A 22,922-nucleotide genomic window follows, 5' to 3' on the forward strand; every position below is an offset into this window, starting at 1 on the left:
ACGCGGTAATGATAACAAAGCTTACATCAATAACAAACATAAACAAAAGGCTGAAATGAATATGTAGATTCTCTAATTGATATTCCCTAACTTTGTGTGGTGCTTATTTATATAAATAAATGGATATAGATACAATTTAGTTTGATGAATCATACATGTTCTATTTATGTATTAAAGTCAAACATGTAAAATCAATATATTTGCAGGTACGTATGCGGCCTCGTGGAAGTGACGTCATTTCCAAAATATACCACAGACTGAATGAGGATTCACAAGTCAATCACTTATTTGTCACAAAGTTTTTATAATCCAGGATGACGGCTCATAACCAGGTATGTAGAAATGTTCCCCAATTTTCATTTTTATATTGATTTCATCTGTAACGTTTTTTGCTTTTAAACCCTTGAGTTTGGAGGCAAACTTTCAACATCTGTTTTGTGAATTTCTGTTGGTGCCAATAAAAATTAAATGCGACTGGATTGTAAAATCAGGTTGTTTCACCAGCGTAAGGTTTTAGTCAATCAATCTAATATCATCTTAGGATATGGAATTTGACAGGTTTGGTATTAATGTGGAGGCCCTGACTCATTGACCCAAAAGCAAATGATTGCGTTTTTCTTCAAGGGTGATATTTAGCTGATGTTCTTGTTGTTAAACCTGCTGTAGTACTCTAGCTACTTATTTATAATTTGATAGTATATAGTAGTTATAATTATTAGTACTTTAATTGTTACCAGGACAGTCATTGAGTCGGGTAAAAGGAATTATTTCATCGACAAATCAAATCTTAATAGACACATACACATCCCTGTGTCTGTCATGTGATATAGAACGCTAATAATTTATAAATAAATTTTTGACAGTCACACTCACAGTCCTGAACAGAGTGCTTGTGTAGGTTCAAGTACAATATTACGGTAGGGTATAATGAGAAATGCATGCTCAGCAGTGCCAGTAGTTGATGCTTATTTATTAGACAATTTGAGTTAATATTTTGATTTGTCATGTTTATTAAAAATATCGTCATTTCCAGATAATAAAAAAAAGTAGGTGGTTGAACAGATAATCCAAGTTTTGCCCAAGGGAACACAACTTTAATTGTCATAGTATGATCTAGGGCATACATGTAGCAATTAATATTGTTTTTATGTTTATTTATTTCTAAATCCATTCAAATAAAAAGATGAAAAATGTAAGAGACTACTTGTATTCAACTATTATTATGTACATTTCTACTTATTATAATACTGGTTTAAATTGTCTGCATCAAAAGTTTAACAATAAACTTGATTCTAAGTTACTATAGTGTTGTTTAAATCTGGTTTTAGGTTGAAAATGATTCTCATTCTCAGTACAGTGTCATAGTTGTATTTTGTGTCCTAGTGTAGTCTAGATATGGAACTTGCCAACTTGATAATACTGTCTCTGGTCGTCATTTGAGAAATGAATATTACCTTACAAACTACAACATTGCGAAAGCTGAATCTATAAAAGGATTGTCAGTACAAAATTGGTTCAATTCCATTTAGTATTTACAAAAATGTGTTAAATTGAAAATCCTCTGCAGACGATACATAGGTTTTGCCGATTAGGTGCAAACCAGCTAGCACCATCTATGATTTTGGTGAAACCTTTCAATTGGCCTAGAAAAAATACTGCCATTTATATTTTTTGTTCTTTTAATTTAATGATATTAAATAAATCTGAGTACATTTTAGCCTGGGTTAAACATTCAAAAATGTGGTTTTATCTGAAAAGTACAAATAGCGATCTGATTATTTTCAACTTTGAGTGAAGTCTGTGTCACTGCAGACCTGGGACTGTACAGCGCAGTGGACGCTTACGGCTAGCCCCCAGATCCTTTCATTTTTTTTTAATTGTCTGTATGTTTGTGTTTTCCGGAGTATGATGTCCTGTCTGTGTATTTGTTTTTGTGTAAATTTTGTGTGGTGCAGTCCCCCTGCACTTACTATTTGAGTAAATGAGTGTAAAGAAGAGTTACCTTGATCTTTGAATAATGAATGATCATAATAAAGTTTTGAATTGTGTTCATCTGATATGTTTAAAGTAGTGAGACTATCTCTAGAATTGTGTCAAAAATCTTGTTAAATTGTTGCTTCTAATAATTATTAATGATAGAACTGTTGAGTTGTTTGACAGTTAAAAATTAATGCTAGACAGTCCTTATCTGTCTGGATTTTTCCAAAACTTGTGTTGTTTGTATGACTGATTAGACTAACAATCCTCTTTCAGAATTCTCCATGTCAGTTTTGGGTTATCTGGACCTGTATTCCAGAAACATAACCTAATTTGAGATGTTCATTTTTAAGCCTGTACTCTGTGTTTAAACATGTGACTGTTCCTGTAAATATCCTATAGTATTATAGAGAATTTGGTTATTTTCTGTGAGATGGAAACATGCCATTTTTACTTTTCATATGTTTTATTTCAGATTCAGTATGAAAAAGAGAGTGTTTTTATTCACATTAATGTATCAGATGCTAAGGATAAAGATGCTCACATACCAGGAAGAGTTTTTCTTATGAACAAGGTTATTATTATAGGCATATTAATTGACCTTTAAATCTTTGTAACTGTATATTTAAAATATTTTATTTAGAAACAATTTTTCATTAATAATAATAATGTATTTATATAGCGTCTATTATCCAGTAAACTGCTCAATGGCGCTGAGTTAATATTTATCATTACGATATATGATTTGTTTTTGAAACAAATTTCATTAATTTACCACTTGAAATATAGTTTGAGGTCAATAACTACTGTGTAGTATTAGTTTATTTTTTTTTTAAAAATTATCAAGGTTGCTAGGTTTTAGATACTAATTTATTATGAATAGTTGCCTGCTGATTTATTTATCTGTCCTCTTCCTAAGTCAAACACATTAAAGAAAAAAGAAAAAGAAATACCACAACAAGCTATTTAAAGTAGGTTATAACAGTTACATGTACTGTAAATGTTTATTTTGTTGTATGTACAATTGTAGCCCGAAGGCGTGTATTTAGAATGGAAAGCTGAAGAAGTTATTTCATTAGATGGTGCTCAAAGTGATCAGGATTGGACTATGGTTAGATCTGTAGCATACAGAAATGATAGAGATTCAGATGCAGGTAATAAGCTTAATAAGCTATAATATTTACTATCACAGTTTAAAATAAACATTGAATATATTGATCCATTATTTAACATAAATAATCTATATGTGTGATGTGACATACCATTCAAAATCAATACGTAAAAACTTTACATGTAGCCAAAATGTCTAGACTACTGGTAGTGTTTTATTAGAACTATCTATGTCATTTTTTTTGTTTATACAGTGTCTTCAATGAATGCAAAAATGGATTCCAGAAGAAAATATAATATAAGTTTTGATATTTTGGATCTTAAAAGTTTTAAAAGAAGTGCACCAAATCACGGATGGGCATACATCATTTTTATCCTGAAAGATGGAACAACATTTCCAGCATTGCATTTTCATAATGGTGGCAGTAAAGCCTTGTTGAAAGAATTTGAGAAATATGTCCACATCAGAAGGTAGGCCCCTTTAAAGATATGTAAACAATGCAACCATTTATCAACAGAAATGTAATTTATTTATCAAAGAAATGTCTATTGACAGAGATTTAGAAAGTCCATTGAAGTTGAACTCCTTTTTTTTAAAAAAAAAAGACAGACTTCCAATTTTAATATTTACACACATTCAGACTTGTAATAAATCTTACAAAGACAAACATATTATCACCATATTTGATGACAAGTTAAACTACATGTACTTCCCAATTGTTTATTAAATTGATTCTGTGAATGAACTTTATACACATGTTGGTGTTAATTATATAATACAGATATGTAAGAGATATGTGTAATGTAATTAAATTATCAAGATTAACAATGATTAGGAGATTCCACATAAAGTACTATGTAATCATTCTATGTGTAGCTATTTATAGCACTATGAGTCTTATCTAAATGTATCAAGATTGTGAGTTGATTGAGGTATAATTAGTATAGAAATGATTTCAATTAATCATGATTCGTTTCAATGTTTGATTTCTTTTTGCAGATCTCCAAATGATAGCCGATTATTTATTGTGATAGAACATGACCCTGAAATGTTGTCAAAATCTTTTGATGAGTTACAGTTATTTTCGGACTCCTCTGGAGATCTTGTTTCGGTAGTATACAAATTTATTACTGTTACTTTTTTTTTTTTAACAAAATAGACATTATAGATGCATTATGATTATGAACAAATTAAATCTGCCTATTGCAGGTCTTTTTTTTCGTGGGGGGGGGGGATTTAAGTGTTATATAAGTTATTAATTAGGCATTTATTCACCCGACAAGCCCATTATCAACTCTCTACAACATTATGTAAACATGATAATCAAGACTATTATCATAGTAATGGTACTAAACAATTAACACTATATTGTCAAAACTTCAAACACTCATAACTTCACTTATTATCAGAATGAAGTAATTTTCAATATATTCATTTTTAATTATCTGTTTTTGAACTGTTATAGTAAGAATGCTTAGCTCTTTTTTCAAAATCTTACATAATCCATTTTTTAAAAAAATACATAAAAAAAATAAGATGGTAAACTAACATTTAAGAAACTGACCACTGGTACAATGTAGTGCATAAACATAATCAGTAGACATATTTTTAAGATTAATTAGCATATTTATTTTTACATTACATATAATAACTTATGGTTGTGGATTCAAATCAGTAGATACATACATAATCAGTAGACATTTTTTTAACTGTACTTATAACAACTTATGGTTTTGGATTCAAATCTTCTGCATTTAAAGTGGCTCTAGTTAGTTCGAAAATGGTTAAGATACAGTTCATGTAAGTACACTGCCTTGGTTAAGGTACAGTATTTGCCTTGTGCATGACATCGGTAACTACTGTTAGGTATAGCTATAGCTTTGAAGTTTGTTTTAAGAGGCTGAAGTTATGTGGTTGTCTGTAACTCTTTGGTAATGACTATCAACATAGTACTTAACGGTTAAATGTCAAAGATGTTTACTGTGATCTGATTAAATTATGGTCCATCAAAAACGGAAATAAATCACCTAGACTATTATAACAACAATTGAAATTAGATATTACCAATATTATTGTTAATCTCATGTTCATCCTAAGAATTTTTATACTGTTTCATTTCATTTATCTGGACTATATATATATATATATGGTTTCATTAACATAGTACATAGTACACAATCACATATATATATATATATATATATATATATATATATATATATATATATATACTGTTTTACATTGATATCATATTACAGAGACTGTCTTCTTGAACTTCGAGTCTGGATGATTGTGATATAAACTTATATATGTAGTTGAGGATGTAAATGCGAAGTTTATTGTGTGACCCTAATTAATACAATTCACTTTAGATTATATTATTGTTCAGTGTTTATATTGGTGTAGCAAAAGATGAAGACCATAATAAGGAGTAATATTACTGTTCTTGGTTTTATTTACTGTATTAAATGATGCTTATTTGTGTATCAACAGTATCGATTTAAAAACAATTTTATCATTTGGTTTTATTCACTAGTGCTATTTGATCACTTCAGATTATTTCAATCATGTATAGATTTAATATCTTCTGTTGAGAAATGTTAGTTTAGCAGTTCTCTTTCGTGGGTGGCATATTTTAAGACTGTTGATACAGAAACGATGCCAGATATGTTGTTAAAATTAATATTTTCTTTTCATAGAAATTTATCAAAGACCCCTACACAGCAACTATGGGTGGATTTTCTAAAGTGACCAACTTTTTACGCAATGTGTTAATTCTAGAAGATAATCCGACAACTCGACCACAAGAAGAAGTAGCTGATATATTACAGGAGGATATACCGGGTATGGAAATCAGTCAACAAGAATCAGGTTTTGAAATGATAACAAAGGTAAAATTGTGCTTCGTTGATATATTGTACAATGCACAAGGTCATTTAGATGGGACAAAAGCTTTGTTTACACATTGGTAATCTCCATTCCATTTCACTGCTTGATTGTACTAAAAAATCCTCAAACATGCCTTAGAAGTTAGAAGCAGTGCAAGGAAATGTTGGTAAAAATTATTTTATATGCCAATATTTTCATGTGGACGTATATTGTTGTCGCCCCGGTCTGTCCAAGTGTCTGTCCGTCTGTTCACATTTGTTTGTGGACACTCTACATTTTATTTATGAACATTTAGCCTATAGCCTATAAACAGTGTTTATGTATAATTTATACATCTTTAAATTTAATGTAAACTAGTTATAAAAAGCATTGTTTCGGATAGAAATTTGACAGTGTTGAATAGCTCCCGCAAAATATATGGCAAAAGCATATCACTTCAGCATGATTTTTTGATTTCAAGGCTTACATTGTAGTTATTTCTTGTGGACTCTCTAGAGGTCACAATTTTTATCCGATTTTGATGAAACTTGAAATGTATGTTTATAACTCAAAGATCTTCGTTTCTTCCAGGATTATGACCCCTGATTGTACGAAAAATAGCGTTTGTAGCTTGTAATTCCTCTAGAGGTCACAATTTTATCACATTTAAAAAGAACGTTCGAATATATCATCATTAATTATACCATAAAGATGATTCAGTTCGAATTTTGTGAAAATCGGAATGAAACTGCTGGACAAAATGGCCGCTCTCTGTACGCAAATAGTGCTAAAGTATGTAATGTCATGGTTGTGGCCCCTCTAGATTTCACAATTTTGATCTAATTTTGATGAAACTTTAAATATAGGTTTATATCCAAAAGATCTTGGTTTCTTTTCGATATTCGTGCATATCAGACCGAAACTTCCTGGATTGTACAAAAAATCATGTTTTTATATGCCCACATTTTCATGTGGACATATTATGTTGTCGCCCCTCCCCATCCACAATTTGATTGTGTACACTCTACAGGTCACAATTTTTATCCGATTTTGACAAAATTTGAAATATAGGTCTATCTCCCAAAGATCTCAGTTCCTTTCGATACTGGCATATATTGGCCCATAACTTCATGGATTGCGACCCCTGTTTCTACGAAAAATCACGGTTTTAGCTTGTGGACCCTCTAGAGGTCACAATTTTCATCTGATTTTGATGAAACTTAAAATACATGTTTATAATCCAAAGGTCACTTCCTGATTCATGGCCCCTGATTGTACGAAAAATGGCGTTTTTAGCTTGTGGTCCCTCACAAGGTCACAATTGTTATCTGATTAAAAGAAAAACGTTCCATTATAACACTGTTACACCATAATGTTGGTTGAGTTTGTACTTTGTGAAAATTGTACCAAAACTGCCGGACAAAATGGCCGCCCCTTATATGCCAATAGTTTAAAAATATGGTATATTAAGGTTGTGGACCCTCTAGAGGTCACAATTTTTATCTGATTTTGATGAAACTTAAAATATGTTTATATCCTGAAGATCTAGGTTCCTGTAGATATTCACGCATATCAGACCGTAACTTCCTGGATTATGGCCCCTGATAGTACGAAAAATCTCTTCTTTTTTGAGCTTGTTCTCTGTCCACCTCTTGCAAAATGTGGCCGTATCTTGCATGGCAACCGCTTGTTTATTTAAGCTTGTTCTCTATCCATTTCTTGCAAAATGTGGGCGTATCTTACCGGGGAACTGATGTTTTTTTGTACCAAAAGGTTGCTTAAATGTGTTAATATATTGATAATTATATTTTCAGACTAAACTACCACCTAGACCGACAGTAGCTAGAGGTGATGCGTTGTTACCAGGGCAATGGGCACTACATCTAGACAGTGAGGGTAAAATTAAAAATAAAGAAGATCTGTTAGAAAGAATATTCCGAGGGGTACGTAGAAGTCTTACTCAAATATTTTACTTCAGATATTAGTTATCTTTATTTCTATGTTTTATTGTATTAACATCTGACATATTTCTCTGAAGCCACTATCCATGTATCAGGAATTTATTTTCTATATTGGGGCGGGGCTGTCTTTTGTGCTGAATTATGGTTGGTTTAGCAATTATAACTATATGAGATATGAATAAAACTCTAGCAAAAAATAGTGGTGATAGAAATAATGTTTTTTTTCTTCAGGGAATAGAACCATCTATACGTATTGAAGTATGGAAATATTTATTATGTTATTATACTTGGGACTCAAATCATAAAACAAGACAGGAACAAAGAAAGCGAAATGTGTAAGTTTGTTCATATTGTAATTAAGACATTATAATTATAGAATATGATATGAATAATGTTAAATTATTTGGGCAGTAAAGCTTTTTAGTCTATCAATTATGTTATACTAGCAGGATACCCGGCTTCGCTCGGGGGTCATAACTCCGAAACCGGAAGTGGTAGACTAACGCCGTCTGGCCTATGTTACTCCCCGGTCCGAGCTACCCCTATACCCCAAATTTCAGATTCGGGGCAGACCTAGTGTAGCCACCAACCCCGAACAGACCGGCTTCGCTCGGGGGTCATAATTCGAAACCGGAAGTGGTAGACTTACGCCACCTTACCTATCTTACTCCCCGGTCCGAGCTACCCCTATACCCCAAATTTCAGACTTGGGGCCAGGGCTGCCGACAACCAGTATCGCAGCGCAATTTGCGATACATATTTTGTCCGTTGCTAACCAAAAATTAAAATCTAACGTTTTTGATTCGCAGTTACTGCGAATCATTAATATGCCTGTCATTTTGGATATTGACACAAGAATAATCCACATTTTGAAGACTAGAAGGCTTACTCAACACTTTCAACGTGTATAAAATGTTGAATAACATTTTAGAAACAAAACGGAATTCTCCGTGTGTCATTTTCTTCTCGAACTGCCCAGACACAATACTATATAACACAGGGACATAACTCTATGAATAGGGACTATTAAACCAGAAATAGGGAATCAAGTAGTACCACTCACGTTGTGAGACATCAAGTAATTATATCATATTCATTTTGAAAGAAATAAATCCAGTGTATCTCCCACGTATTGTAAATAAAATATAAAAAAAATAAATACATGTTAACGTATTGTAAAATGATAAATCAAAGTAAAAATTCCCGTAAAATATTATTGTTTATATCGCGTGTGTCTAGTTAATCGAGGTGCGCCCGATTGAACAAAAATAATAATACACGATAAAAAGCAGACGAAATTGTTTTCTAACGAAGATTTCTAACGTAACAAAAAAATTACAATTAAAATGAGTGGGGCTTCGGAAGTCACTGTCAAGAATTGGCTTCAGACATAAGACCTAACTAAATGTCTACATCACATTCACAAACTGTCACAAGTACTTGTGGCAGTGCTAAAAAATCTAAGAATAGTCAGAATGGAATCTAATCATATTTCAATTCGTTATGAATTAAAGTAATATCTTGTTATTTAGGTGTTTTACGTTGAAACTGAAAAACTGCTAATCAATTTTTAAATTTGCTAATCAAATTTGGCAAAATTGGACTTTTTGATTAGCAGTGCTGCTAATCAACTGTGAAAAATTACCGACAGCCCTGCTCGGGGCAGACCTAGTGTAGTCGCCAACCCTGAAAAGACCGGCTTCACTCGGGGGTCATAACTCCGAAACCGGAAGTGGAAGACTGAAGCCACCTGGCCTATGTTACTCCCCGGTCCGAGCTACCCGTATACCCCAAATTTCAGACTCAGGGCAGACCTAGTGTAGCCGCTAACCCCAAACAGACAGACAGATACCCGGCTTCGCTCGGGGGTCATAACTCCGAAACCGGAAGTGATAGACTAATGCCAACCTGCCTATGTTACTCCCCGGTCCGAGCTACCCCTATACCCCAAATTTCAGACTCGGGGCAGACCTAGTGTAGCCGCCAAACCTGAACAGATAGACAGACAGACAGACAAACGACAGTCACAAATATATATATAGATGTCTTTTACACACTCGATTGTATAAACTGCTCTTCCTTTAACTCAAGTTACATTTAATAGAGATGAATTTTCTGTGAATGTATTATTTTGGAACATGGAACTGGTTGCATACATTTGGTAGTTTTCTATGTGTTTTTAGATGACCCTCTTCTAAAATAGCTACTATGATATCATGATATCGTGCTTGGTTCCTGGTTCAGATAGTACTCTTGTATGGCCATTGAGATGATTACTTTAGAATGTTATAATTGTGAATGATATTTTTTTGTAGGGACGATTACTTTCGAATGAAATTACAATGGAAGACAATTAGTGCAGCACAAGAAAAAAGATTTGCTACATTAAGAGAAAGAAAAGGTTTAATTGGTAAGTTACATATTTTGGAGCCTCAGAAATACACCAAAATGGCCATCGAAAGTTTTAAAAAAAAAACGAAATGAAATATAGATCTGTATTTTAATCAGATTGAGAAATTATAGGATTTTTGTAAACGCTTTCTAAATGCAGTGTCATTCAGATCTATACATCTATACCATAAAATCTGTGTTTATTATTAAAATAAAGTTCTTATTTACAAAAAATATGTTGTGTTTTTACTTTCAACAGATAAAGATGTTACGAGAACTGATCGAACACAGAAGTTTTACCAGGGTGAAAATAACCAGAATTTACTTGTATTAAATGATATTCTTATGACATACTGTATGTATAACTTTGATCTAGGTGAGTAATATTCTTATTAATTATAGCAAAGTTTTATAAAGTTCATCTAGACTTTCTAGTATGAAGAAATATTCAATTAGATGAAACATCAAGGTAACTGATCTCTGGATTTGACTGAAACTCTTTTCTTATGCTTTGCACACATTAGGATTAAAAACAAGATTGTCATATATTTCAGTTAGTTTTAAAATGACCTATGTACAGTATTGGTGTGACATTAAATATTTGAATATAGTTTTATTGTTGATAATTTTAGGATATGTTCAGGGTATGAGTGACTTATTGTCACCAGTTCTTGTTGTCATGGAGAATGAAGTTGATGCTTTTTGGTGTTTTGCTGGTTTAATGGAACGATTGGTATGATAATTCATATGATTTTGTGTTTGGTTTTTTTTTGATTGATTGGATCCATAAATATAAATATATAGATTTCAATTAGGAATAGTATTAATCAATATTACAACATTAAATATTCATATTAAATCTGGTTATTATTCAGCAATTCAAATAAAATTGGATAAGAATTGTTTCAATTTTATCATTTTCATGCTTGCTTTTGTTTCAGTGTGGAAATTTTGAAATGGATCAGAATGGTATGAAAGTACAGTTAGCTCAAATACATAAATTAATGCTTGTATATGATCCAGAATTGTGCCATTACCTAGGTTGGTATTATTACACAACATTTCACAATCAGTACTGTATTTTCTGTTTACTAGATCTTGTGATCTATCAGATGGCATAAATACGATGAGGGTGGTCCTGTCTAACCTCAAAGGTTTTGTCCAGCTCCTTGGTTTCATTCCACTGCGAAAGACCCCTTATTGAAATAAAAATGTGTGATATGTTAGTCTGGAAATGATCTAATTTGTATTGAATGGATGTTAAAACACCTCTCCCTCTCTCTCTCTCTCTCTCTCTCTCTCATTGTCCTAACAGTGGTGCCCTACAGAATGTTTGAAACAAAATGATACAATATATAAGTGATTTTTTGATGAAGTAGTAAATTCATACTCAGACTAATCAGACATTTTTTGTTTTTGTTTTTTTACAGAAAGCCATGATTCGGGAAATTTTTATTTTTGTTTTCGATGGATTCTTATCATGTTCAAAAGAGAATTTCACTTTCATGAAATTCAGAGGCTATGGGAGGTAATATTTAATTTTTTTATTAGTTCACAAATATAGAGCAGCACTGTTGTCAAACATAACAAGTCTCATTTTCATAAAATAATAAGGCCATGTACAAAAAATATTCCAATTATCAGGGCTGCATGACCCATTTTTATCTTAAAAGATAAAAACTGTCTCATTAATTACCATACGTAAATGTTTCTTCCCGTGTTATAGGAAGTAACACTATAAAAATGTTTTTTGAATGAATCAATAAATGTGCTATAGGCTAATTTATTAAGTACGCATGCCTGATAATTATTAATGACAATCATAAATGATATTGGATAATCAATATAACAATGATGTAATTGTCAGATATTTACACTAGTGTATTTCTAGTCATAATATTAGAAAAGAGAATATTATGGTGGTGGGGTGACATTAAAATTTCAGTATACATTTATAAATTTCATGACATATCAATTTCTTGTTTTACAGTAATTACAGAATATTTTAGTTGTAAAATTTAAACAAGTACAAGCAGTAATGAAATGTTAAAATAAAGAAAGTTAAAACCTCTAAACTAAGAGAAGTGCATATAGTTTCCAAACCCTTTTCTTCGCATATTTCTGTTAGTGAAGCATTTGTTCTCCACAAATAGTCTGATATCTTATGATTCTAATAAATAAATGTGTGTCCATTTTTCTTAGTTTATAAATTTTATATTTATCAGGTGATGTGGACAGATAAACCATGTAAGAATTTCCATCTTATAATAAGCCTGGCAATATTAGATTCTGAAAAATCAACACTAATGGAAAATAATTTTGGTTTTACAGAAATTTTAAAGGTTAGTATAAGTGTTGCTTTATATCCAGGATTCATTTTTATACACCCACATTGAAATGTGGCCATATATTGTCGTTCCATCTGTCTGGCGGGCACAATTGTTTGTGGACGCTCTATTACGAGTAATAACCCATTAAGTAATTATCAGAAATCATTAGTATTTGTTTCGACTGTCTCATGACCTTAAACAATTTATATTAACTTTAACCCCTAGAGCTACCACAAGTGATCATGGGCCATAACTCTGGCAGTAATTATTGGAAATTGTTGAAAATGAATAGGATTCATGATCACTTGTGGACACTCTAGGGGTTAAAGTTAATATAAATTGTTTAAGGTCATGAGACAGTCGCAACAAATACTAATGATTTCTGATAATTACTTAATGGGTTATTACTCGTAATCAGAGTTTTTATTGTGTTGTAAGTGTTTTTATTATTGACAAAAGAAAAAATATGCAACAACCCTTGTTGACTGCCCGTACAACTTAGCGGCTGTGTGTGTATGTTTTGTTGCCTGGCAACCTATCGTTTTATATGCCCACCCACATTGAAATGTGATTGTATAATTTTATCAGTCCTAATCAAGTTGGATATTTGAGTATGGCATGGCATTCAATCCTGGTGATGGATGAGAAAATCCCTCTTGATTTTCCAGCCTTGTTTCCCCCTTGTCAGAGGTGCAGGATGAGAGGACCTGACAAGGAAAAAAGAATCTTGTCATTCGGATTGTGCAGAAAACCTGGGTCCACCTGTGTACTCAATGTTGTGCACATAAAAATAAAAAACAATTGACAACTTTCTGTGCTAAATTTCCTGGACTAAGTAAGCTTGTCTTCCTTAGCTCAGTTGGTGCCAAAAAGTAGGAATTGAAAACTTCATTTCATTTCTGTCTCAAAGAAGTAAAAAAATAATCACTTTTCAAGGGAGGTAAACCCATCAGTATAGTATGTTCTATGTCGAACAGGGTAATAAAATGTGTTACCAATTGATTCACGAAGTCAAACAAAAGATGTAAATTACACTTAACTGATTTTTTTTTTGTGTGTGTTTACAGCATATCAATGATATAAGTCTTTCAATACCTTTAGAAGATACGTTAAAGAAAGCAGAAGGAATATTTCTACAATTAAAGAAATACAAGAAACTACCTAATGACATCAAAGAAATATTAGGTCTTGATGTCTCACCTAATAACTCAAGTTCAAGTTCAGCTCATCCAACCCCTACAGGTACGCCTGTCAACCGGGAGAACAGTCCTCGATTAGAGTTACCCTTACATATGAGTAATGGAATGAATAATTCTGGTAGTGGAACTGCTGCTACCACTCCTGATGACAGTAGCATTGAAATTTTAACAGATACGGTTGATTCAGCAATAAACAATTATTATCATTGATGACTTTTACATCAAGTTTATTTAGTGCATTCTGAGTAGGTGTAGGTTTATGGCAATAGACTGTCATTTGTGTATCATTGTTGTTTGGCCATATTCTTTTTATGAGGAATAATTACGCTACCTCAAAGAGATTTAATTACAGAATATTCTATTAGACTTAAAGTTTGAATTAAATATAAAAAATACACATTGAAATCTCTGTTATAAGAAAAAAAAATCAGCTTAGATACAGTAATAATATGCAATTTAAGAAGTATTGTCAATTTCAAATTGGAAAACCAATTACTGAGTGAAAAAATGTAGTTGTGAGCTTGTCATTCAATTGTATATTATTGATTTTATCAGTGCTATTCAGAGTGTATTTTCTATCACAAACCAGAACCTACTTTAGCCTCAACATAAATACTTGTTTTATTTGTTTTTACGCAACACTAGCCTATTTCTTTACACATTGTAAATAGATATTACTATCAAGATTTAGATTATCTGTATTAAGCTATTTATTTTTGCTTTCAGATGATGGTTCCGATCATTCAAGCCAGTAAATAAGTAAGTAAGTGTCTTTCATTAAAACATTATTCCTCTTAAATTCTCTTTTTAACAACATTAGATACCAGTTTCTTTTAGTCTGATACCTCAATACTTACTTAACCTTTAAACAAACCAGTATTCTGGACTAAAATACTGGAAGTAATTGTTGAATGTTGAAAATTGTTAAAATTCATAATTTGTTGAAATGGTGGTAGAGATCTTAAAAATAATGTGAATTCTTGAAGAGTGATTCAAATTTGGAAAAAATACACATTATGTATTCCATTTTCATCTACTTTAATTTTTACATTAATAATTTTTTTTTTTTTTCGTCTATGTTATTTTTTAAATCTGAATTCAAACTGATTTTGATTGAAAGAGGATGTTTTGTTTTTGACAGACACTTATTTACCATCTTATTATTATAGATTTTGTTGTAATTGTATGAAAGATTGTATTTATATGTAAAAACAATACGCATGAGTGTGATTTTAAGAGTGAATTATGAAAACTGTCATGTAAATTCATCTGAAGACCCATGATATTTAAAGATGTAGAGCTTTTTGCCTATGAGAATGTCTTAGAAAATTATCATAATTATAGCTTCTTGTAGTTTGATGAGTAAAAACTAATTGAAATCTAAAAGTATATTTAGTATTGCATGTTTGAGTTACAGCCATTATGTTTTGTTTAAAGTGCTTGATTAAATATGTGATTAGTAATTATTATTCTGTAATAGATCTACCACAAATACATTAATTACTCTTCACAATATTTTTAAAAAGTTGATAACAGTATGGTGCATTTTGCATATAGGATTACAAATTTAATATGGATCTATTATTAACAAAAATCTGTTCACAGTTGTTATCATGAATGCAATATAAATGTACAAAAGTGCAATAGATAGAGTGAATTTATTTGTTCACAGATATGACACAATAAACAACAGGATTATAACAATATAGAGGTAAAATATTAGTAAATTAATTGATGCTAGTATTCTTTCCACTAACTCCCAACTTTTATCTATATGCTCATGGTGTCTATTTTACAGTTCGTCACTGACTTAACCAAGGCATCCTTTCATTTAATACTATTTCTAATGCGATAATCCAATATAATTGGACCTTGTGTCCAAAATATCTCATGAGGAAGTAGATACATATATTTTTGACCAATGTCTGTCTGGAAAATATGTTGTTTGTCAGTTTTATCCGTGAAGAACAACATAATATTTATGAGCGTTATTCAAGGGATCAAACTTCAGTATGAATGAATTGATGAAAGAGATATGTGAAAATGCCAGATTATATAATAAAAGCAAATTTACCAAATAGAATAAAAATCAAATTTATCCATTCTGTATATCTTCCTCTAAAATCTCCTTTTAGTTTAATATAATGTGTAAACAAAATATAATTATTTTATTGTTAGAAATACTTCAATTTCATTTGTATCTTATAAATATTCTGTTTTTAATTATTTTATTTTTGTCTTGATTTTATGGTTATTTTCATTATTTGAATCCATCAAATAAACAAGTATTAATTAGTTTTTTGTCTAAATCATAACTTTGGATTTTAATTTATACGTTAAAACCACCATCATGTACATAATTGTGATTTCAAAAAACACACTCTAATTAATATTATACTAAATTTTAGTTGTTTCATATTTTGGTTGGTCAGCCTACTCTAAAGGCTTTTCTATATTGGATGTGTTCAGTAATGCACAGAATATGATTGCCAGACGCAAGAACAACCCAACAATCAAAATCTGGGATAAATGAAATGTATAAAAGGGTTTGTTAGTTTATTCTCAGAGCTTAATGTCTGCTTCCACCTGGGTTAATAGAGCAGACAAGATGAAAGTGTTTAAAATTTAAACTTTAAATTTCCAGAAATTTAATGGACTGGGTAATCAAGTCAAATGTACTGCACTATTATAGGTCCAGAATGCATTTTTCGGAAACATATCTTCATATATTAATGGAGTGACAAAACCGAATAAACAGAAGTAAGATTTAGTATTATGGTAATTAGATTATAAAACAAAAAATAATGCAAACTTTTTTTATTAGTATTTTCAGTCCCTTTTATGGTAATTTTTCTTCTTGCTACATCAAAATTGTATACATTTTTCAATGTTCATTATACATATCTGTAATGCCAAGTCGCTAGCTAGCAGAGCAATGTAGATAGATTTGTTCTTTAGGGTAAAGAACTAATTTTATGGTGCAGTGCACTATTTATTAATGTAATATTGTATAAACTGTGATTTTATTACTATTAGTTTTTATTTGTATTCTTCAAATATATTTTGTGCAACACAACAGTCCATTCCTAACTATAATGTATGCAATACAATGATGTGATTCTGTACACATGTAAATAGGTATTGGTAAATAAACTTGCCAATTTAGTATTTCTTTATATTTTAAGAAAAGAAAAATGGATATATGGATTAGGGGTTGGTATAAAATGTCCTCTTGCCTATCTGCCTTCTAGGTTATTTACATACTGCATGAAGGAATTGCTAATCCTCATCTTTGATTGGCGGAGATAATGGGCAAGAATACTTTTTACACCAATCCTGGTTCAAGCTTGGTTTTAAAAGAGTGTTACATTGCACTTGTGCTTAACTGTTAATAGTGTTAATTTAATTTAAATGAAAGGTTATTACCATCATTGCACTGGCGATGGGGTAATGTGTGCTCCCCCTATCCAATTTACACAATAAATTAATGGCTAGACATATCCAAGACCCATTAGACATATTTCCCCATTTCTGATCGATGGTATGATGCAATTATTTCATTTGATTGTGTTCCTTATCAAGGACTTACTAGTAATCTGCTAAGAGTTTTTGAGAGAGAAAAAATGTACCCTCTCCCCCGTTCTGGAAAGTCCTTACAGTACCAGTCATTGAATTGTGTTTTATTATATTACCTACTGTTCAGTTACATACATTATTTATCTTTTATCATTATATAATATATTATTGTTATTGACATGTATAGAGTTTTATAAACATGTAAATAAAGATGTATCCTCATGGAATAAAGTCCTGATAAAAACAAAACTATGTTCATTTTTTCTGCAAACCGACACTGTTGTTGTTACCTTTGTCGTCAAAATGTTCTTGTGAATGTTGTAAGCCAGTGATTCTCAACCAATGTTCCGCGGCACACCTGTGTGCTGCGAGATCTTCCTAAGTGTGCCACGAAATTTTGAACGGCACACTAAGAAAATGTGAAAAACCATGTGATCCCAATTGAGTATTCACTGGTGTCTACTGATAAGTTCATAACTGTGTTTTTCTTTATTTAATTTGGGTCATTCTATGTGTCTATGACTATTCTTTGTCAACGGTTGTATTCCATGTTTTTATTTTACAAAATTCAAATATTTTTCTTATACTGTATATTTAGCCAGGTGTGCAGCTAATTTTTCATGTGTTTCAAGATGTGCCGTTGGCAAAAAGAGGTTGAGAACCACTGCTCTGAGGAATACTGTTCTTTGTCAACCTTACAGGACACAGTTCTTAATGGAATATTTTAAAAACTCAGTGGGATTGTAAATTACAAATGTGTTTCGCCTTTTATATTTCTAGTCAAGTTTTACCTTTTAAGCTTGTGAACTCCACACAGAGGAATCATGGGGAGATTGTTCATTTCAAAACTTTTGGATGGTAAATTCCAAAATCATTTTGCTAAGTATTTTTCTGTTTATGTCTTGACTGTTATATTGACAATGTTCTCAATAGAATTCTTAAAATGTGAATAGTACTTAATGTCATTTCAACACAATACTTTGGTTATTTGAGACTATGATGTGATAATTTTCATTTCAATCGTTATGTGTGCAATGCAAGGGATAGAATTTTGTCCAGAGAGCATTCCAACTTTCATGGTTTTGCCAATGTGTACACAGATGAAGCTCCGAACAACTCTGTGTCCTGCTCGTAGATGCCACCTTTGACAGGTGAGCACTGGACTTGGAAAATCCTAAAGATTCTTTACTGACCACTATGACATTCTAGTCAAGTGACCAGTTTGATCCACAGTTTTTTCTTATTTTAAAATTTGGTCAGATTGAATTTCAAAATTTAAGGATCATAAATTTTAACACAGTTCACATGTTCACTTTTAAAGGGGGGGTGGATGGCTGAATGGTTAGCGTGCGCGCGCTGTATCATAAAGTCTGCCATTGAGTCGACCGGCGTGGTTTCGAATCCCCGGTGGTACGTGGCAAGGAGTAGGGTCGCCTGTCCAACCTCGTGGGTTTTCTCCGGGTCCTCCGGTTTCCTCCCACTGCTAAAGACCCCTACGCGCAAGCGAATTATGTAAATAAAATTAAACCATATGTTAGTCCCGAAATGACCTAGTTTGTGTCGAGTGGACGTTAAACCTCATTTCTCTCTCTCTCTCACTTTTAAAGCTTAGTACAGTGTTAATAGTTTTTAAAATTTCTCTGTGGGACATGTTAACAATGATCAAAAATTTATTATAGATGATTTTGTTGTTGGTGGGGATATAAAGGGACTACTAAGCCCCCATCTAGCATTATATTAGGCAATTGTTGGTCATGTCTGGTAAAAAAAAAATAGAAACAAAATAAATTGACTGCCCATATTTCAAAGGAAGGAGAGATTTCATGTACAGTAAATAATTAATATATGATATGAAATGGAGTTTACATACTACTGACAGGGCTAATGAAGACGGGTAGTGTATATAAACCATGCAGTGTACTATGATGGAAATTTTATTTCGAATTCCAACTGCCTAGCATTCTTTTACGTGTGGGGGGGTTGGATGGCCGAATGGTTAGCATGTGCGCGCTGTATCATAAGGCTTGTCATTGAGTCAACTGGCCTGGTATCTAATCCTCGGTTGTATGTTACAAGGAGTAGGGTTGCCTGTCCAACCTCTTGGGTTTTCTCCGGGTCCTCTGGTTTCCTCCCACTGCTAAAGACCCATACGCGGAAGCGAATTATTGAAATAAAATAAAACCATATGTTAGTACCGAAATGACCTAGTCTGTGTCGAGTAGACGTTAAACCCCATTTCTCTATCTTTTACGTGTACACAGGACCACATATTTTTCCCCATCTGGACAACTAGACGCTGTTCCTTGCCAGGCTCTACGTTCTGACCCACTGACAAGGGAAACCCATACGAAAAATCCAGAGCAACTTTCTCGGCCAACACCGAGATCGAACCCAGGATCTCCTGGTTAACGAACCAGCACCAAACTCATTGAGTTCCAGTTCACATATAATTTAATCATTTTGTGTTTGGTATTTTTAAAGAAAACTACAAAATATAATCTCAAAGTTAAAGACGTATCATGTAAGATAGCTGACAGTTCTCGCTATAATAGCTAAAAAAGATATAGAAAACTTCATTTAAGCGAGTTATTGACGATTGAAGAACAGTGTAGTCTTGATTGTCATGGCTATTGTTATGATAATAAAATTTCGATTATCTTTTTTTTAAATTAAACTGTTAACTAGCTATCGTTTTTTAAATCATTTGAAAATCAAAATCATCCAATGGTCCAAAGTCTTGATTATAGGCTTGACATGTGAATGAATGTCTAATTAATGATTTATATAACATTTGAGGCCAAACAAAAGATCTGCATTAGGCAGATTTAGCTCTTACATAATGCATCTTTAAGAAATCTCCTGGCAGAGGAATAAAGTGATATATTTAACTTTGAGTGAAACCAGCCCATGTTATATTCTTTATCATGAAATTAGACAAAGATGAACACAAAACTTAATCTGAAATAATGAATAGGCACACATTGAAACAGAAAGACAAATATTTAACCAAATTACCACTTTTAATAATAATTATACAAGATTGTATGTGAATGTCCATTTGGAAAATTTAATAACACTGGCATCACCATCACATGGCATCAGCATAATGGTTTGTCTATTATTTGTTTTAATATCAGGATCTATAACTTGCATGACACAATGACGTCCATCCATCCATAATATCTGCCCCCGTTCATTGTAGCGCCACATCTGTGCTTTAACTTGATTGCAGGACGTTAAAATCAAATAATTGTTATAAACGTTGATACATTTCTGGCCCAGCATCAAAATACCATTTCTTGTTAGGGCAATATTCTGAGTTTCATATCCCCAACATTCTCTCATTTCAAATGGACTAACAGTCATAACTTGAGCTAAACCAACACAACGATATCCTCCTTCATTTTTCATTTTACCAAATTTGACACTTGATGCCGGTGGTATCTCTAGTTCAGGGTATATTGTTTGTAAAAACCAGTCAAAGCTTTTACATTTAATTTTTTTCTTGAGCTTGAACATGTCCGCAAAATCGTCATAATTAGCTGGTGGTTTAATACGACCTTGATGAACACTATAAAATATATCCTTATAATCACCTAACCATAGTTCAGCTATCCTTCTTTCATTGAACAACAAATCTGCATACTCAACATGGAAGGGGTGCCCTCGCTTGAAAATATGCCCGACCCTTGAACATTCCAAAATCTTGACGTTACCGCCACATAACCACACCCGAATCGAGAGTTCCACATCTTCTGCGCCCCATGTTTTCATTCCAGAATCCAATCCCCCAATTTCGAAGAAATAATTTCTGTCTATAGCAAAACTGCAACCAACAATGGCTGGTGTTATGATTGGATCAGACGGATTTCTTCCCGCCATCTGCCTAGGAGGTAATGGCGCGAAGGTGAAGTCCATTGACCATTCAAAATCACCCCTCATGTTTTCCATATATTTCCTGTATTCAAAAGTATCTGTATCGATGACGTCCACGGCTGGTTGAATAACAGTTCGTCTGTTCTTGTAGATTTCCCATAATATTGGTTCGACCCAGCCAATGTTGACCTCTGTATGAGAATCGAGAAACATTACAACTTGACCTTGAGCATTTTTGGCGCCAAAAATTCGACATTTCATCGTCCCTAGTCTTTTATTGGAACGGATAATCTTTACGTTTGGTAATTCTTTCACATAATTTTCAAGATTTTTTCCTAGAAATTCCAGTTTACTCTGATCATCGACCAAGAGAATTTCTTCCAGATATTTATCAGGAGTTCTATCTAGAATACTGTGAATTGTTCTGAGTAAGGTGGACCACGGTTCATCATGCAGGGGTATCACAACACTCACTTTTGGAAAAGTTGGATTGGAATAAGAAATTTTTCGGCATTCGAAGGGTCTCGTGTCGGGAATACGTCTTTTGACAGGAATGCTATGAGATTTTTTAACATCGATGAAGAATTTGTTAAATGCTGTGTCGTTATCTACAGGAAAGAGTTTTAATCTTAATTTCTCGAGTTTTAAATCTTGCGGTGTGGGGGTTCTATCCGCATAATAATATTCATACTCAGCCTTGATGTGTTGTAATATTATATCATTTTCAATTTGCCTCTTACTTCGTAATGTATTGGTGACTGGTTTTAAATGTTGGCTTCCATTGTTCTTGGTGTTAATGAGATATTGATGTTGTAATATAGTTACATATCCTCCTAGAATCAATAATATAACAACCGTAACAATCCAACCTTTCTTTATATTGACAATCTGGGCCATTTTACTTCAAGTAGACAGAACGACTTTCAGTTTTAAACACGTGGCGCACGAATATCTCCGTCCAATTTTGATGAAGACTAAAACAACAATTTTGAGAGAGACAAGAGGGAGAGAGAGAGAGAGAGAGGGGGGGGGGGGTCATTGACATAATGCTTCTTGTACAATAATTTGTTAGCGTGCAGGAGGGCAAGTCGGCAACCCCTACTCCCAATCTGTTTCACAGAGAATTACGAAACTCTTCTAATATCTCTGTAAAAGATGACTACCTCCAACACGTGACGTCTCATCACGTGGCGTCAATCATTGGCCCGTGCATTGTTTACATAAGACGTTACTGGTTCGTGCGGAATGGAGTCTTCTACTCATTTTAATACTCATTTCTAAAATAGGAATTACTTTTTACCTACAGATACGTCAAATGTCTTTATTTATTTTTCTAATACATAAAAAAATGTTTTAGAATTTAATTTGTCGGAGGCAAAAAGTTAATATTTGTGGCTCATTTAGTCGCATCGATGTCATCCTTTTCAGTGATTGTCGTGGCCTAGCGAATATTCATTGCTGATCAGTGTGCCCTACTCCATGTAACCCACAGAACCTATAGTATGTCATTAAGCACAGCGTTTGTCCACTCTCCCATTACTAAGGGGGCACCAAACCTCAAATATGTTTGATTATTTCTTCTTTTGGGGGAAATTCTCTCATCGTTACCCAAACATCTTCGATTTTCGGGGTG

General features: G+C 32.7%; 1 protein-coding gene across 2 annotated transcripts; it reads left to right on the forward strand.

The window, feature by feature from the left end:
- Window positions 1-193: 193 nt before the first annotated feature.
- Window positions 194-17,662, forward strand: LOC126812492 (TBC1 domain family member 15). Of its 2 annotated transcripts, XM_050538911.1 has the most exons (16): window positions 194-332; window positions 2,453-2,551; window positions 3,008-3,131; window positions 3,342-3,558; window positions 4,088-4,199; window positions 5,788-5,979; window positions 7,771-7,899; window positions 8,149-8,252; window positions 10,233-10,327; window positions 10,568-10,684; window positions 10,941-11,041; window positions 11,250-11,349; window positions 11,739-11,836; window positions 12,534-12,650; window positions 13,706-13,880; window positions 14,564-17,662. In XM_050538911.1, exons 1-16 carry the CDS (start codon window positions 315-317, stop codon window positions 14,590-14,592), a joined length of 1,827 nt encoding a protein of 608 aa, XP_050394868.1. In that variant the 5' UTR covers window positions 194-314; the 3' UTR covers window positions 14,593-17,662. The 2 variants fall into 2 exon arrangements, with proteins under 2 accessions (XP_050394868.1, XP_050394867.1); XM_050538910.2 differs by lacking the exon at window positions 14,564-17,662 and having other exon boundaries at window positions 13,706-14,552.
- Window positions 17,663-22,922: the final 5,260 nt, after the last annotated feature.

Source organism: Patella vulgata, chromosome 2 (genome assembly GCF_932274485.2).
Source record: "Patella vulgata chromosome 2, xgPatVulg1.2, whole genome shotgun sequence".
Lineage (NCBI taxonomy): Eukaryota > Metazoa > Mollusca > Gastropoda > Patellidae > Patella > Patella vulgata.

Coding starts and splice junctions, on each gene's coding strand:
- LOC126812492 (XM_050538910.2), top strand. Junction 8,253..10,232: donor GAACAAAGAAAGCGAAATGT/GTAAGTTTGTTC, acceptor ATTTTTTTGTAG/GGACGATTACTTTCGAATGA. Junction 11,042..11,249: donor CTGGTTTAATGGAACGATTG/GTATGATAATTC, acceptor CTTTTGTTTCAG/TGTGGAAATTTTGAAATGGA.